The sequence below is a fragment of the Pleurodeles waltl genome, chromosome 10, assembly GCF_031143425.1.
Source record: "Pleurodeles waltl isolate 20211129_DDA chromosome 10, aPleWal1.hap1.20221129, whole genome shotgun sequence".
Classification (NCBI taxonomy): Eukaryota; Metazoa; Chordata; class Amphibia; order Caudata; family Salamandridae; genus Pleurodeles; species Pleurodeles waltl.
Window position 1 is genome coordinate 405,433,050 of NC_090449.1, and position 18,437 is coordinate 405,451,486.

General features: G+C 43.1%; 1 protein-coding gene across 4 annotated transcripts in view; it reads left to right on the forward strand.

The window, feature by feature from the left end:
* The window catches only part of LOC138261570 (cyclin-dependent kinase-like 4), a 1,634,859-nt gene that overhangs the window by 777,911 nt on the left and 838,511 nt on the right, over positions 1–18,437 (forward strand). For all 4 annotated transcript variants that reach the window (XM_069210650.1, XM_069210649.1, XM_069210648.1 and 1 more), the window contains exon 4: positions 3,640–3,712. In XM_069210650.1, the coding sequence (XP_069066751.1) occupies positions 3,640–3,712 (73 nt within the window). The remainder of the gene's footprint in view (positions 1–3,639; positions 3,713–18,437) is intronic.

Here is an 18,437-nt window from a genome sequence, read left to right on the forward strand (position 1 = left end):
CCGGGTAAACAAAAAATCACTAAATTGACCTGTGCTTAAGCGTGTGGTAACTTGACACAAAAGCAGTAAGGCTTAACTTAGAGGCAATGTGTAACTTATTTATTCAGCACTTAAACACTAATAAAGTGAAAAAAACAATACAATACAAAAATCCCACACCAGTTTGGAAAAGTGGGGTACATTTACATAACTTATTTGGGATCAAAACAACAAAAATACAATCAGTAGAACTAGAGTTATGAATGTTTACATTTTAAAGTGAAAAATAGCACCTACAAGAGCAAAGTGTCAACCGTGGACATCGAGTCATGCAAGAATGGGGGAAAGTCGAAAATAGTGGCCAACTGTGATGGAGCACTGGACCAATACACAAAATAGATTGGGCCCGATCTCTGCTTACTTTTGGACTTAAACGATTTTTTAAAGAAAATGTCTGAGAAGTTAAAGGTCAGCAAGTTAGGACAGCCAAGTTAGGAGACTTCAGCATAAGGGAGCTTTTGGAAGCTTTTTTACAATCGGCCTTAAGGCCTCATTACGAGTATGGCGGTCCAAGGACCACCAACACTCGTGGTGACGGTTGGATGGCCACACTCCAGGTGGTCCGACCGCCACATTACAACACTGATGGGCAGACCAGCGCCCCTGCCAGGAACATGGTTCCTGATGGGCCGATGGCGGTCTGAGTTGTACTCAGTGCCGCCTGGCTGATTATAACTCAGCTTTCCGCCAGCCTTTCCATGGAGGTCACCTTTAGCACTCGTTAGCAGTGGCAAGGTGCACAGAGTCCTAGGGCTAACAAAACACATTCAGCAAAAAATAGTAGTGGACGAGGCAACAGGTTTGAGGGAAGACCACCCTAAGACTGGTATAACAACTGCTTTTTCAAGATGGAAGAGAGCCCTTTTCAAACGAAAAATAAAATGTAAATTATGCATGGGGTGCTCTGCAAAAAGGGCTAGATTCATGAATTCATGAAGGTAACTTATGTGTAGTAAAGTTACAAGTGTGGGGTCTCATCACTCTGGGCAGAGTCTCCGCACTTGGGGTGGAATCTCCACACTGCCTATTGTCTGCAGCGGAGGCTCTGCACTTGTATCTTTACTACACTTAAGTTACCTTCATGAATCAGGTCATAAATTGAAGAGCACGGCCAGGTAGAAACATGCAGCTGCCTGCTGGCCCTTGCTAAAAACTGTAAAAATCAATTGAGCAGGGGTCAGGGGAGGGTAGCAGGAGATCAACGGGCAAGCAGGGAGAGTGGGTGACAAGGTTGACAAGAGCTGAAAGAGCAATTATAAGCATTAAAGGCACAAGAGAAAATAGTCCCTTAGGCACTGAAATGCAGAGACACCATAGAAGGGAGAAGGATAGAGAAACATTCAGTAGATTGGGGTGAAAGAGCCATTGATCTGTGGGTAAATTTGTGAGGTTATCAACAGTTTGTCAAGCCAATGGCTGTAAGAGGAATAACTTTAGCAACACAAAAGGATGATGGACGGAGTGCTGAACAATGCATACACTCACCCCCAGTCACAGATCTGGGTTTAATCCATCGTTCTTTTGCTCACCATGCCACCCCAGTTTGGACCTAGCCATATGCAAATCAGTCTTGACCCTGTTCCTCATGGGAACAGTCCAGCCTGAACTGTCAGGCCAGGTCCTCCCTGGACCGGAAACAAGCATCCTGGGACCGGTTTCAGGGTATCACCCTTCATCAGCCAGGCTAGCCTGATTCCAGTGGCATGGGGAGCAAGGGACCCACGTCTGGGCATACCCTTCCCACTTGGGGCAACAAATGCAAAAACAACAAGTGATGGACGGAATGCTGAACAATGTCAAACATTCACCCCCAGTACAAAGATCTGGGCCTAAATCCATCGGTTTTTTTGCCACCCATGCTGTTCCAGTTTGGACTCAGCTATATGCAAATCAGTCTTGACCCTGTTCCCAATGGGAACAGTCCAGCCCGAACTGCCAAGCCAGGTCCTCCCTGGACTGGAAACAAGCATCCTAGGTCCGGTTTCAGGGTATCACCCTTCATCAGCCAGGCTAGCTTGATTCCTGTAGCATGGGGTGCATGGGACCCACGTCTGGGCATACCCTTCCCACTTGGGGTGACAAATGCAAAAACAACAAGTGATGGACGGAAGGCTGAACAATGTCAAACATTCACCCCCAGATTTGCATATAGCTGAGTCCAAACTGGAACGGCATGGGTGGCAAAAAAACAATGGATTTAGGCCAAGATCTTTGTACTGGGGGTGAATGTTTGACATTGTTCGGCATTCCATCCATCACTTGTTGTTTTTGTAAGAGGAATAACACCTAAATCCAATGGTCTGAGTGGGTTGATCTAAAACCTATTCTATCTATGTATTAAAGTAATAGCCCTGTTGATAGCAGCTAGTGATATGTAGGTGAGACTTAAAAACCACAGTTTCCCAGAATTCATAAAATGTGCTTTATGTTTTTTTAGAAGAGTTACATGACTGGTGTTAATACGTTCTGGTGGTGTCTTCATCCTGTGTCAAGGCACAAGTGTTGTATTCTCACATCAGTAAGAGTTGAAAGGATCAATGGTGGGCAGTTTCTGTCTCATTTAAGAGCTCCGTTGATAACCTTTTTCAAGGCTATTCACAAAGATTAGAAGAATGTTGCCTGTGTTGTTAAAACACCCCTCTCAGACCATATTACAAATGTATGCAATGGCAAACAGCCATGCTGCTGGGGCACATGGCATGCGAGGCCTTGACTATATCTTTCCATAAAAAGGATGCCTTCAACCCTTTTTTTGCATCCGACTATCCGCTCCCTAATATGTGGGGGTACTCTGCCCACCAACATCCATTCCCAGTTAATGCCCTGCTCTCCCCATCATAATAGTAATTGTTGTGTCCTGGGCTCCTGGGGTGGAGCTCGGGACCCCAGTGTGCTGCTCATAGGTTGCATGCGTGCAGAAAGAGACTATGGACAAGTCTGACCTATTGTGCACGGGACTGACTTCGAGCAGTCCTGTATATTTATGTTGTGGTTATGTGACCGTGGACGAGACCAATGGGTAAACTAAGGATGGGGTGGGGTCGGAACAGCATCCCTCTAGCCAGCCTGCAACATTACATTCCTCATTTGTTATAGCAAAACATAAGAATAACCAGTTGCAGTGAAAAAATGAAAAAAACAAAAAGAAAAACATGGAATTGGGCCAAAAGCTCAATTAAAGACCATGAAATAACATTATCGAACGTTATTCTTCTACATCTGTGCTTCACTAAAGCTTCTTAAAATCTTTCAGCTTCAAAAATCAACTTGTTTTGTGTTGCTAATGCATGTAAAATTATTTTTACAGTTATACTGTGTTATTGATGAGACTAATCAGTTAATTCTTTGCATCCACGGAGATGTTTGCAGTTTTAATTTCCAAACCAATGCTGCCACCATGTGTGTGTGTGTGTGTGTGTATATTCTTAATGCTTAAATATGCTTCAAACTTCAACAAATATGATTGCACTCTGCCATGACTAAACTTACTGTTCAGACAGCTGTTTTGTGAAACTGCTCAGGCATAAAATCAGTCTTAGTAGCAAAGCTTGAACCGCAATGAAGTACTCTCCTTCAGGTGCGATGTTTCTTTTGTTACAGAGTTCCCGAACATATGATTAAAAGTATTGTATGGCAAATACTCCAAGCTGTCAACTTCTGCCACAAGCACAAGGTAAGAACTCCTGTATCTACCTACTTGTGTATAAGAGATGGACAAGGAAGTATTATTAAATACGGTAGTGCGTAAATGCAGTGTCATTTTAAAAATGGGCAATGCATGTAGTGCAATTATAGTGTACCTGCAGTAAATCACGGTATATCGTATGCGGTTAGTGTCGCTAAATTACTGTGCTGTGTAATTCGCAACTACAGTAATCAAATGTAAGCACTTGCAGTGTGATTTTAGTGTTGCTGCAGTAATGAGCAAACTATGTGATCTAGTTAGTACTGATGCAGTAATCATTGATGTATGCAGTGTAATTACTGTACAGCTGCAGCTGAGAACAGTGTATGCAGTAACATTGTAAATGGTCAGTGTAATGTTTCTGTGATTGCAGCCATTAGCAGTATGCACTATATAATATGTATTGGCACTTTAATTACGTTGCCAAGGCAATAATCAGCAGTTAGTACAATGCAGCAAAAATATTTGCATGCAGTTAAGGCCTTGACACTTGCACGCATTCTCCTCATTAGTGTCCTTACTTCCAGAGACGGTTCAAGGATTTGTGGGGCCTTGGGCAGAAAGGGAATGTACAAGGCCCCTCCAATATCCACACCACTTGACAGCCCATTAAATGATATCATAGGAAGTGTCATCAGTTGACTATTATCCCATTGGCATCTTGATGCCACTTTGCAAGAAGCATTTTTCCTTATGTAGATATCAGTAATACAATAAATTACCCTAATAAAATAAGAGCATGTATTCTTTGCACTTCTTTTTAGTGGAATGCGGAAAGGTTTGGCCTAGGTTTTCCCAAACGTGTATCTTTAATGAAATGTTAACACATTATTTCCAAATTAGTGCAATATTGAAAGCATTATGTATGTGGTATTTACATAGTGAAAATCAACCGGAAGGTAGTGGTCAGATGTACATGGTCAGAGTCAAAGACACAGTCAATATGTGATATAAGGTGTAGCTGGTTTGTGTACTTTTACAGCACCCTTATATAGTTTTCTTAAAAGAGTTGGGTAGTTTGCTATTTCCTAAATTCGAGCTGGGTTGTGGCTGTCCGTTCAAGATCCTTGGTGCAAAGGTGGGGAAGGACTTTTGCCATGGTTTATCATTTTTGCACTTCATCCTCTGTCTGAAGGTGTCCTTGCTGTGGATGTGCAGAGAACTATTGGAGGCGGAGAATCTATCATCAAAGAAGGCAGGGGCATCAGTCATGATGGCTTCTCAATTGTCCAGTGCAAGTTAAGGTGTGTGGCACAGAAGAGGTTTGAGCACGAAACATGAATGCACACAACAGTTGAAAGTAGCTTGACTCCTATTGAAGGTATCACTCAATTCACTGTAAAATACCAGAAACTATCAGATTAGAATGATATATAGGCTTTAAGGACATCACACCTTCTGCAGCCTTTACACGTTCTTTTACTAATTGTTAGTACACACATAGGCGGTTCCTGAGAGCATGTCTTTTGTAAATTAGCACAATGCTAATTCAGTTAACAGTTTTGCAATATGTCTCCTTTTACCTGCATGCAGTGACTTTGCCTAATTTTGTAGCACATCTGGAAAGCACACATCCAAATGCAATTAAATAATGCTGAGAACCTGGCTCCCCAACCGGCCTGTTTCCTTGGCTCTCACAGTGTTGCGGTATAGGTGAAAGGCTCAGGGGAGGGAGATTAGACCTAAAGGATTGCCACCTGGCTAGTATTCTACCAGCATGGGCAGTATTTTCATGTCTACATTTTTGATACAAAACAGAATAGAATCTATCAACATAGCTCTCACCTATAAATTTAAAGTCAGAAAAGCCACATCTCTGATTGCATTTGACCCTATTAAAATATTTATTCCATATCGTATTAGAACTACAGTATTCTTCAATTTCCCCAGCTACCTTACAACACTCCAAACAACTATGTAATGATATTGCTCAATTCTTCTACAACAAGAGTCAACTAATACGTGACAATATCCAGGCAGAACAGATTCCTACACATCATAACCTTACTGTGACAAATTACAATATCCCAACTGTTATTACTTTAAAATCTTTCATACCAGTTGATGACCCTGATCTTGATACCACTGTAACATGTTGTTGTCCTACCAGTTTACGCTCAGCTAAATTCATGAAACTTTCTTTCCCTTTGGTCAAGAAAATGTAGGGCCCCTTCTCTGGGCTGCTCAGTGCTTAATAACCAAGGCTGTAAGGACAAGGGAGAAGCCTTCCACTGGTTCTCACAAAGATGGACCAGTGTTGTTAGGCCAGATTATGGGCGTACTTTAAGCCGTGCAACACTTAACCATGTCTGTGAGGCCCAAGGAAGGTAAGGCGTTCCCCTGAGGCTTACATCAGTAGCCCAGCGCTGCAAAGCCTGTGGAAGGTCTCTTCCTCCCCTAAGTCTGACAGATCTGGGCCTTGGCTGGTAGTTTTTAATGACAAGAATCAACCCCTAACTTCTAAAAGTGAAGATCAGGCACCGCTAATACCCTCTCTTTACCTAGGGCCCCCTTCGTAGAACAGAAGCCAAGTTCCCATTTTCTCTTTTCAGGATCCTTAACATGAAGAAGATGTTTATATGGGGATTACCAAAAATTACTTTGTTCATGTGTCCTAAATGAGGTGACTTAAATCGTTAACAGATGAAGTACATGGTATAATTAGAAAGTTATGTGTTGTGAAAAAAACAGTCCTGTGTTGCACTCTTGGTTCTAATTGACCAAATTATTTGACCTTGGGCAAATCATGTTCTTCTTTGGCCTTTTTCTCCTTAGTTGCAATTACCTCATGGGCTGACTGGCCATTATCGTAAAGTAAAGATTTTAGGGTGGGTGTCTTTTCGTTTATGGCTATTCCATTCTAAGTTTGTACATTCCTTTTTTTTAGCATTTCTAAAGGTAAACATTTTAATAAAGTATCCTGTGTAGGTCACCTCTGATGCTACATGCCCCCTCCCCCCCAGTTACCAGTTAAAAAATGCTAGTTTCTTACACTGCCTAATGGTAGTTATTCACACAGTTAGTTCTGGGACATCCCGCTGGGCTGGGCAACTCCAGGCTTTGCATGTGAAATATTTGGTTCATATCCCCTATTGATTAACCTGCCTTTCTGCATCAGTCCCATGGTGAACAAAAATTTTGGCTCTCTGAGGTCCTTCAGGAGCTTACTACAGAATGCAGGGCAAACATCTGAAATGAGGGACAATCCTGCATCCTTGCCACCCTATGCTGGATGTAGCAGCACTGGAACAGAGCTGCAAAGCTCTTGAGAGAGGGCCCTGCGGTATCACAAATGTGCCACTGACCCTGGTGAAAGTAAGGTAAATGGATCCCTCTTGCCGTCAGTGCCCACAGTTCCACTGTCTAGATAGTAAAATACAGCCATAATATAGGGGAATTAGACACATAAGCCTCCTGATATCTGTACAATTGATAATGATGCCCTTGAGAGGGTCCTCAACCTTTGGGCCTTGCAGCAACCAGTGGCATATCAATGGTGCAATGGGCACAGGTCCAAACCAGGTAAGTTATTGCTAGTCAGCCTCCTCCCCCTAACCAGCCACTGACTGGAGAGTAAAAAACAGCCATTATTTGGGTGCGTTGGGCTCATAACCTCATTCCCCTGAGTACCCAACCATGGCTGCGAGGCCCATGGAAGAAAGGCAAGTGGCATTCCAATGGTGCCATTGGTCTTTGTTTAAAGTAAAATCATCCCTTAACCCCTGTCTGATTGCTGCACAGTAAACTATAGTCATCATTTGGGTAAATTGGGCACCTAATACCTTTGGGGCCTGTGCCCCTGTATCTGCTGCCTTGGGCGACTGTTGCCTAAGGGCTTGATGTGGGTTGTCCTGCCATCATGGGGGTGGAGGAGAAAGAAATTCGGACACGAGCTACCAGATGCTCATGATGTTTCAGCCTAGATTAATATTTTTTTTTGAGTGAGGGATTGGCGCTAGGAAAAGACAGCCCTACACATGTCCCATTCGAGGTAGCTCTAAGGGGCAGGCTGCAGAAAGAGACCAGCATTCTGACTTTCGGTTTCTATTGAATCAGAAGCATTGAAGAGCAAACACGTTATCTTGTATGCTGAGGAACAGCTGTTCATCTTTCGGCAGATCAGTCATCCTTAGTGAGTTTTTTTTATTTTGTTGTTTTTAGAATTGTATCAATTGAATAGGCTTGTGCCTTCATCATGCACTGTTAGTTCAGTAAAAGTAAAACACCTGCGACTTCAACAACAACAGGCACCAGTTGATTGATGTTTTGTTGTTGCTGTAGTGCCGTACTTTAAATGGAAAACATGCACGCATGTCTCTCAGTCATGCTGTATTTGTTTTTCAGCTGTGCTGGTAGCTCACATTAATGATGGAAAAATAGGGTAAAATTGTTTTTACCAAGTTTACTGTTTCCATCTAGTTAGACGGATATGGCAACCTGAATCTAAAAGTGCAGCTGCACTGCTGTTTTTTCAGTCCTTAATGGGAAATCCGAGCACGGATGAAAATAGAATGTGTAAAGAAATGCATGTTTTCCATTTAAAGTACATCCCCCACCACTTTCAAATTTCATCAACTGCAACTACCTTCTGCACTACTGACGGCTATGTCCCTGACATGGGCCCATACACATAATCATGGTAAAGCTCTATGAAGCACTTGCAATTGGATCCAGGGGAAGGGCACCCTCCACAACACCATTGCTATGATGCCTAGGGTGGGCGCCTCCACTACCCTAGCCCTCACAACCATGGTCTAGTAATCCGAAGCCCAAGCCAGGACAGTCATCTACCTTGGGTCTCGAAGCACTGGTAGTGTTGCAAGCCCAGGAGAGGGGGACCCGCTCCCCTGGGACTTGCTACATGATCCAGAGCTGTGAGACCCAGGGGAGGGAGGCACTCTCCCCTGAGCCTTATATCTATTGTCTAGCGCTGTATTTATTGTCTAGTGCTGCAGGCCTAGTGGAAAGGGGCCCCACTTTTCAATGTCTCCCAGCTATTGTCTAACTCTCAGAGCCCCGCAGGATGGTTGCCCCATTCCCTGGGCCGCTTAGCTGTGGATATTGCTGCATGGCTCATGGGAGAGGACCCCAATTGGGCCCTTGGCCTGCAGACATGGTCTAGCTCTGTGAGGCCCAGGTAGGGTGGCCAATGTTCCATAATTGCTTCCCAGGACACATTTTGCATGCTAGACACATTGTATTTACAGGACATTAGAAGATGTTTATAGGGGAGCAGGGGGCTATAATGCGCATGGTACATTTTGGAGTTCTTATTCTAAATCCATCTTAAAAGATAACCTAGCTGGATTCTGATTTCATTGTATCTGATTACTATTCATACTGCATTTGAGTTCTGATCGATTTACAACTACCTAGAGTAAGCTTTGACTGCTTACTATTAAACATTTTGAGTGAAGTTTAGAACATGAACAACTTTGTTATCTAAATAGAATGAAGTGGTCTTAAGCTTCAAAACAACAGTGGTAGATATCAATATTTACCATACATACTGCCCAGTAACTATCCTCTGCCACAGAATCTGTTTCAGTGAGTACCTTTTAGCCATAGCACTAGGATATTTGACATCTAATCTGTTGTCGGTTCATTTTGCTCCTTGCTTGGGCACACATATTTTAGCTTAGCTTAGGCCTGTGGCATCTACCTTTTTACCTACATATGGGCTTTAATTTCATTTATTAATTTTAGTTAGTCTGCTTTTCAGCTGGAATGTTTTATTTTTCTTAAACAGCTATGACGTTGGGAAAGCGTTATTATTTCTGTGCACATTTCACCATGTACCTCTGTCCAAGGCTGACACGAACAGTACATGGTAATCCATTCAGTATTGTTGCCACAAGAGTTTGTAAACAGCCTGACACTTAGGCATAATCCCACACCAAGCCTCTTTCATGAAACAGAAACATGTTTCTTATAAAAGCGTTGTACAGGCCAAGTGAAAGGAGGAAGGTCATTCTGACCAGGATATCCATCCACGCAGTATGCCATTTCACTGCTGACCTCAGCCCTGCCTCTATAACCAGCCAAGGAGACAGTGAGCAGATCCCTATTTTCAGGTAATGGGATGGGTGCTCCTCCAGTGGACTAAGTATGGACAGATTGGACTATCACTGCTATGTTCTCTCTTATGACTTATGAGTTTGGTAGGATTTCTCTGAATCTGTTATTCCAGCATGCTTAGATTGGTTATTTCTTCTTGCTGATCGTAACAATCCTAATCCTGCTATGTCTCATTGTCCTAACAATTACAGCTCATATATTTTATCTTAGATTTCAGTCTTTTCAATAAATATATTGAAAACCATCATGCATATTTTCTTTGCCTATGTGTGTGTGTGTATGAAACCTTTTGCTAATGAGAGAAAGGGGTGAGATTTGTCAACCACGACTTTCCTGAGAGGTCACAGAGTGTCATGCTTCAGGCTGCCATAAATCGCCTTTGCTTTCTATGTTTGGATGAGGTGCTGCAAGCAAGCTGGAATGGCTGGGCCGAAAGCTGCCAAGGCAGTGTGGGATTGACTCAGTCACCCACAAGCAGTGATGCTGCGCCCCGTATCCAGCAGTCTCATTCCAATGACAAGAGTCCTACGACATGGTGCCGCCAACATTGGTAAGGCACTAATTATACAGGTCCACTGAGTATCTCTCTCAGACACACTAAAGGTACTCTAACTACTGTTACACAGAGATGTCTGGGGTCTTAGGGAAAAAAAATCCTCATGTGAACAGGGAACACCTATCTCAGTCTGTCAAAAGAACTTTATTTCGGCAACAAGAGCCACAAAAGCACAGCAACAATACATAATTACACAGGATTAAATAAAATATATACAGTGCATGTAATTAGATAAAATAATAAAATTAAATTAAATGCACTCCCAGAGTCAATTAATACATTCTTACAAAAACCATTTTAAAGATAAAAGTTTCCCTCTGACAATCCAACCTGCCCCAAGGAATTTGGCAACAGCAATTACTAGCATTGGGCGAGTGTCTGATCTGAGAATTCGGAGGGCTGAGTCGGACCTGCGGACTCCCAGCAGTCTACAAGCCGGAGCCAGCCATTTCCTGCGTGAGGCAGTATATGCAGGGCAGACAAAAAGGACGTGAGGGAGGTTTTCAATGGGTGCTTTGCAACCTGGGCAGATGGTTGTTTCATCATGTGACCAGCGACTGGTAAGTAGTCTTAATGGCAAGGTGCCAATGCGGAACTGGAAGTACAACTTCCTTTCTCTTGGCACCGTGATTATGTCCCAGAAAGCCTCATATTTGCACGTCTCTTTTAGGTTGGTGAAGTCACATGATAGTGTAGAGTGAAGTGCAATCCTTATGTCTTCAAAGTCTACCATGTGCCAATACAATTTTTTTGAGGTCACTTTTTGAAGGGAAGGAGGTAGTGGTTGAAGAATCCCAGAGTTCTCTAAGCTCAAGCAAGTAAAGTAGCCCCTTGATGTGTCTGGACCAGGGGATACTATGAGAGTGGTCAGCTTCTAAGATGACCTTTAGGGCTATAGTAAAGGAGGCAAGCTCTGGGGTGGTCCAAAGACGCCGCCAATACAAAAGGGGACGTAGGCGGGCTTTGTGGTCAATGCGTTTCATGCCTAGGTATTTAAAAAATGGGGAACAGTGGAGTACTTGGCGGGAGGGACACTGGATTTCTTTAAAAAAAAAATCCGAAATCTTTATTTCTTGGGCTTTGGCATAGCCCCAAAGTTCAGCCCCGTAAAGGGCTGAGCTCACTGCCTTAGTTTCATATATATGAATTGCAGGGCGTATTGGTTTAGTATGTGAGAGGTTAAATTCCTTTATTAAAACCCCTGTTTGCTTTCATTTTAGTGCTTGCTTTGCAATATGTGATTTCCAAGACATTTTTTCAGTTAACATTATGCCCAGGTAACTAAAAGTGCCAACCTTTTCAAGTGGGGTTCCCTCGAGAATAAACTTTCCTCTAAAGGATCTGTCAGGTTTAAGTGTCATCAATTTCGTTTGAGAAGCATTGATTTCAAGTCCCCATGTAGAGCAAAATTCCTCAAAACACATGAGGAGTTTACGTAATCTACTTGGGTCCTTGGATATCAGGAGTGTGTTGTCTGCAAAGAGCAAGACTGGAATTTTCTGTGTGCCTAGCGATGGTGCGTCAGCCTCCAGTCTGAGTAAAGAGGGGACAATATCATTAATGTACAGGAAGAACAGGGTGGGGGCAAGGACACACCCTTGCCGCACACCCCTTGACACCTGAATTCTGTCAGTTAGCTGCCCCCTGTCGTCCCACCTGACACGTGCATAGTTACCCTCATGGAGCCGAGTTAGTAGTACAAGAATGGGCTCAGGGATTCCCATTAGGGAAAGAACTTCCCACAACTTGTTACAGGGTACTAGGTCGAATGCGGATTTCAAGTCCACAAAAGTAACATACAGGTTCCCTTTGCCAATAAGAACGGTTTTCCAATATAAAAGCAGCAGCCTGAGGGCTTGCTCAATGGTAGATATTTTTTTTCGAAAACCTGCCTGGCGGGGACTAAGGATGTTGCGTTCCGTCATCCAGTCTTGAATCTTGTCCAGAAGGCAGTGACAGAACACTTTCTGCACACAATCTACTAAGCTAATTGGCCTATAGTTACAGGGGAGGCTTCTGTTGCCCTTTTTAAAAATCGGGACAATAATGGCCCCCTTCCAAGACTCAGGGATTGGCCCCCCAGATGCTTATGCATCTAGGCTATAGGTTGTTAAAGCTTGATCCTTAGAAGGATTCCCCCATTGCGGTTCCCAACTCTGATACCTAATATTTTAATATGGCACAATCAGTAAATATCCCAGAGATCAGTAGACAACCAGTCACACAGTTTCTTTTAGCTAATGGACTAACAAATGAGGGTGGGGATGTCATATTCGTCATTGACGCAGACAACGCATATAGAACAGAAATGTTTTATTAATCAGCTACCTTTCCAACAACAAATGCAGACTCAAATATATTCCAAACATACACAATAGTGAATGTACCAAAATAATAAAGCTCATAACAATATTTAGAAATACCTTTAAATTATCAAAAACACCAAGAATGGTTTGATGGCGCCCTCCCACATGTTATACAACCTGTTAGATTACGTCCTTTGAATAATGACGGACCAATGTTGCCAACACTGGCCACATATACACCACATCCCCATGTGTAAGTTATGTAAGATGCTGAAGATTGCACATTATACAATGAGCTAGTAGCAATATATAGATGATTAATAACATTTTTAATGCTGACTTTGAACACCGCCCCAGCAATGACTGCTCCAGCGATCAACCAGTTGGCTGTTACAGGGATAAATCCACAAACTGTCCATTCAATAATTGCAAAATCTCCCACTGGCGGGAGAAGAATCATTTCTGGGTTCCACAAAAAAAACAGCTGGAAGCAGTGTTTCCCCATACGGGACCCCAAGACAAACATAGAATTCTCACAATGTGCTTGCCATTTGGAATGGTTCCCTCACTAGACGACTGCGACACTTGTGTATTCACCAGAAGTGTTAAAGCAAATTCAAAATGAGCATTGGGCGGCCCTGGACTTGGGGATGAACGTGATGCGTAATTTTGACAGTGTCCTCAATCATTTTAAGCAGTATTAGAGGGGAAGCAGCAGCACTGGCGATTCACCAGCAGCTCTGAGAGGTTCCTCATTGGGCTCAGGAGCACGAACTGCCAAAGATTATTTCCAAAACTTATATCGGTATAGGTTGGGATAGGCCGGGGGCCAGACCAACTAAACGTCAATTACAGAGTACTTCCACTAAGGAGAGTACCAAACAAGCACAAGAGAGCTCTAAAAAACGCTGAGATAAACCAAAACAAAGATATAAGAACACAGAGAGGAGAACCTCTGCCACCGGAGACCTCAAAGAAACAATTCAGCCTTATAAATAGGGAAACTTTGGAAAAAACACCCAATAGATATCAATATACTGACAGTCGCCCATCTCGTTCCTTCCAGGACACACCAGATAAACAGAGTGACAGAGGAGGGAGATCAGAACTAGTTGGAGCCGAAAAAGGACTCTCAATGTTCCTCAGAAACTTTTACAAAAATGAAGAAAAACATCCACAGCAAAACCCCTAATTTAAAAAGAAAGAGGTGGTAGCAATTTCAGTCAAGGATGCCATTTGTATTGAGAACGTTGTTGAATGGTGGACGTAGACGGTGACTATGCTAGACAGCACAGCAGAGGTCACGATATGGCGCCAAAGACTTATAGATGTTCTGGCTGTGACACCAACTAATGACTTCCTTGAAGTCGAAACAACGGACAGGTGTGTTTCCCCACTTAATAGGGTATACAGATCAAACATTCAGATTGAGGAAGGCATAGCGCGTACTAGTAAAGTTATCTTCTGGAGAAGATTAACGCTAAACTATGATATTTTATTGGCAGAAAAAGATTGCCCACCTGAATTTGTCTGCATGCTTCCACATAGGGAAGATGTTATTTTGCTTTTGTTTGCTTCCTTGTTCCAAATGTATTAAAGGAAGCCTATGCTGCCGACTGGGCATTGGCACAGGCCCCTGCACTGCATGGCAACCACATAGAGTGGGCTAGAGATACCCCCTACCATGTCATACCAATTAGATCAACTCCGCAGATCCAGCCTCAATATCCAATTAAACATGTAGCTAAAGCACCAGTGAGAGAGATTCTCACACAACTTGAGTACCAGGGAGCAATAGTACCTTGCGTCTCTGCAATGAATAGCCTGTTATTCCCTGTTGCAAAACATGGCCATTCATATAGAATAGTCCTAGATTACATTTAAACAGGCATACATGCATATTTGCAATACAAAATACACACAGCACTCACCAACAATATAGTGCGAAAAAATACCAAACACCTTGAACATTTCCAATGTGTTTTTTTCTGCTAAAATCTGGAGCCTGCAAGCTGGGCTTAAAGCAACTTCGATGCACTTGGCTCTCGAGGCGCTTTTTGCCATTTATCTAAAGTGTATAGGAACAGCCCTGCGGTGTTTTCGGCCCTTGTGACATCAAAATCACATGATAGTGATCCAGAGGCGTTGTCTTATGTCAATGACATCTATTTCCTAGATGATGACCTCAATACACATTTGGCCCAGGTAGATTGCATCGTTTTAGGATTTGTTGCCCAACGCTATGAATTCAATTTCAAGAAAACCAAAGTTGCTTTTCTTATTGTCCTATTGCTAGTATCCAAACTATCGGATGAGGGCAAGACACTAGCCCCGTACTTTCTAGAAAAATGCGCTCAACTTCAACCTCTGAACACCATCAAGAAACTACAGTCATTGTTGGGTTTCTGTAATTTTGGCAGAACATACATTCTTGACTATGCACAACACATAAAACCCCTTTATGATTTGATTCATCCAGACTTTTCAAGCAAACACTGGACACCAGAACATACACGCATACTTAGAGCTTTACAAAAGGACAAGCTAGAAGAACAACACTTACACACACACACACGTGGCAACAAAACAAATTTGGTGATTAGAATAATTCCTGGTGCCATTGGATTGAGGATGACACGGAACCCATAGCATGCAAATCACATTTGTACTCTAATGCAGAAATAACTATTTGCACCAACAGAAATAATACTGACTGCTGTACAGATGACTGCAATTAAGGAGAACCCACTTGCCCAAGGGAAACACAATATTGTTGTTACCCCGGTACCAGCCCTTGAGTTGGTTACCAAAGCTAGTGTTCCAAATGCAAAAGAATTACATCCATGTTGGATTCAATGGGCAACCGCCCTGACTGCCACTGATGTTGATTATATTTTCAACCCCAAATGACAGACCCAAGAATTCCACCAGTATGAACTTGAGTACCCCATGCCCTCTAACATTATGCCCCTTGATCAGTACAAAACAGTCATTTACACAGATGGTTCAGCACAATCTGCTGTAGGTACTAAACACCAATACTCTGCTGCTTGTTCAGCTGTTAGTGGAGTAATGAGGAATGGTACATTCAACCCTCAGCATACCTACACACAGACCCTAGGGGACTGCAGGGCACATCTTGCAGAGCCCAAGGCTTTAATTTAGACACTGGAACATACGGATCATGAACAGTCTACATTGATTGTGTGTGATTCGTACTACTGTGTCCAGTCCAACAATGATTACTTACATCACTGGCACCTGAACTGGTTCAGAGATTCAAAAGGGGATACCATCAAACACAAAAACCTGTGGGCGAGGTAGCAGATCCTAAGGACAGGCTATCAAAAGCTCATGTAGTTCACAAATTGGACCATCAACACGTAGAAGTACATGTTCTAGGAAATACTTTGGCTGACAAAGCTGCCAAATCCACAGTAGCTACGGCTTTGATGCTGCAATTACCTCATTGTCATACAAGATTGGATAATGAGACATTGGCTGCTGTGAAAGCCTCGACTGACGGCAAGCCCTTACCAAAAGAATACCCTGCAAAATATACTTACCCCGCAGTGCCCAAAATATTGCATTTGCAACTATCCCAGGGGTGGGTGAACGTGTGATCCTGAACCAAGATCAGAGATTACATCTCATTATAGCAGCGCATGAGGGTTTTGCTTTTGCCCATGCTGGTGTGGGGGCTACTATCTCCCTGTTACAAAAACACTATTGGTGGCCAGGTCTATACAAACAGACCTAACACTGTCCTTTGCTGTGATATCTGTCAACAAATTAAGGGGTCCCCCATCAAACTCCAACTGCAGACACCCCTCTTAGTGTCCAACAAACCACTTCAGTGTGCGTACCTAGACCACTGTGGTCCCTTGCTACCTGTTGGGGCAAACAAATACATCTTAGTCGCTGTTGACTAATGTTCAAGATTCCTATGGGTATGGTCACAACCATCAGCTGATGCTCAAACTATTATTAGAGATTTGCAGGTTTTCTGCAGGAAATATGCAGTTGCAGCTTTCCACTCAGACCAGGCTCCTGCCTTTGCCTTGAAGCCATTCAGGAACACCATTAGAACGATGGTGTTCACTTCCATTTATCATCTCCATATCTTCCTGAGGGAAACTTGGTTGTGGAGCGGAACAAAACAAGACTTAAAGTAATCCTTAACAGCACGAGTATTAGTTTCTGGTCATAGTTGACTTCCTCACCTATATGGGGTCCAGAGAGCACTTAATAATCTACACAGAAGGTCATTGGGAGGACGCATTCCTTAAGAGGTCCTATTTGTATACCTATGTATGTCCCGGAAATTGATGGCCCATGGCGTGGTGGTGGTAGAAACACCTTTTGGCATAAATGAACGTGTCACTGTTTTACAGGAAGATTCTGTGATAATAATTCACCTGCCTATGCTGCCACCTTGGGAATCTACCTGCTGGATTCCTAAACTTGGTGATCTAGTACGAGAAAAGATTGTTGTGAAAAGGGAGTTTGGCCCATCATATAGAACACCAGTTCCAGTCCTGGGGATACAGTGTACCAGAACTGTCTTCATACCACCTCTGCCTGGTTCTAAAGAAAACCGCTTTGTTTCAATTGACAACGTCAAATTGCACCATGTGGCCAATCCTGCACAGTAGATCACAAGACTTCCTGGATAGTTCCCTAGTCTCCCTCACTAGCCAACTGGATATACCAATTCAAGCACTCAACAGTGCTTCTACAAGTGCCAGTTGTCTCCCTGAGCTTGGGGAGGGTCGAGAATGAACCATTGTTACTTCCTTTCACTGACAAGAAACACCCAAAACATGAACCTTTACCATTCCAATTCAACACAAACAGATGACATCATTTATTATGAACCACCACCATTTGGTCCATTTACCAGTTCTGTACCGGCTTCTGTTTTTGTACAGATTGCTAACAATACTGTTGACTTTTCTTCAAATTCCTCTTCAGCTGTGACTGCACTTGTTTCAAGAACATGTAAGCTTTACAACTGACTTAAAACAATTATTTGGTTCATCCATGGTACTATTTATGGATACTGCTGACATTGCTTGCCCTCCTGCTTTGGATTGGGTTTGTCATTGTTTTCTTTTTACTGATAAATGGTCATTTTCTTTCGGAACGCTCTGCTGTTAAGCTGGTGGATGAGGTTTTGATACCTTACCTTTCTTCCAATAAGGTCCAAAGAGACTTGTCCCTTGTGAATATATCAGCTGTTCCGATTCCCGATGGGATTATGTGGGCTAAAGTACCGATTGATATGTGAGAGAGGCCTATTTTTTGCATGGTTAGCCCTCCACGTTTTGCCTGGAAAACGATGTGGTTTTAAAATTGTTAAGTGCCTTGGGCCCCTGCTAAACAGCTTCCCAGGGCCAGATCTTTTTCCCCAAAACTGCACTATGTATTGGCACTTTAGTCCCTAGTAAATGGTACCCCTGGTACCCAGGGTGTGAGTGCGGATGAGGGCCCCCCAGAGCTGCAGCACCAATTGTGCCACTCTGAGGACCCACACCAGCCACCTTCAGTCTGCCATTGCAAGTGCATGACAAGGTGTGTTTAAAAGTTGCAAACTCGACATGGCACTCAACGAGAGTGCCCTGTCCACTAACACTGCATGCATTATAGGTAAGTCACCGCTTTGGCAGAACTTACAGCCATAAGGCAGGGTGCAGTATTATGCATGTGAGGGCATATGTGTGCAGGAGCAAATATTCCCCTGCTGTTGTCACGACTCACGTGCTGCTTGCGC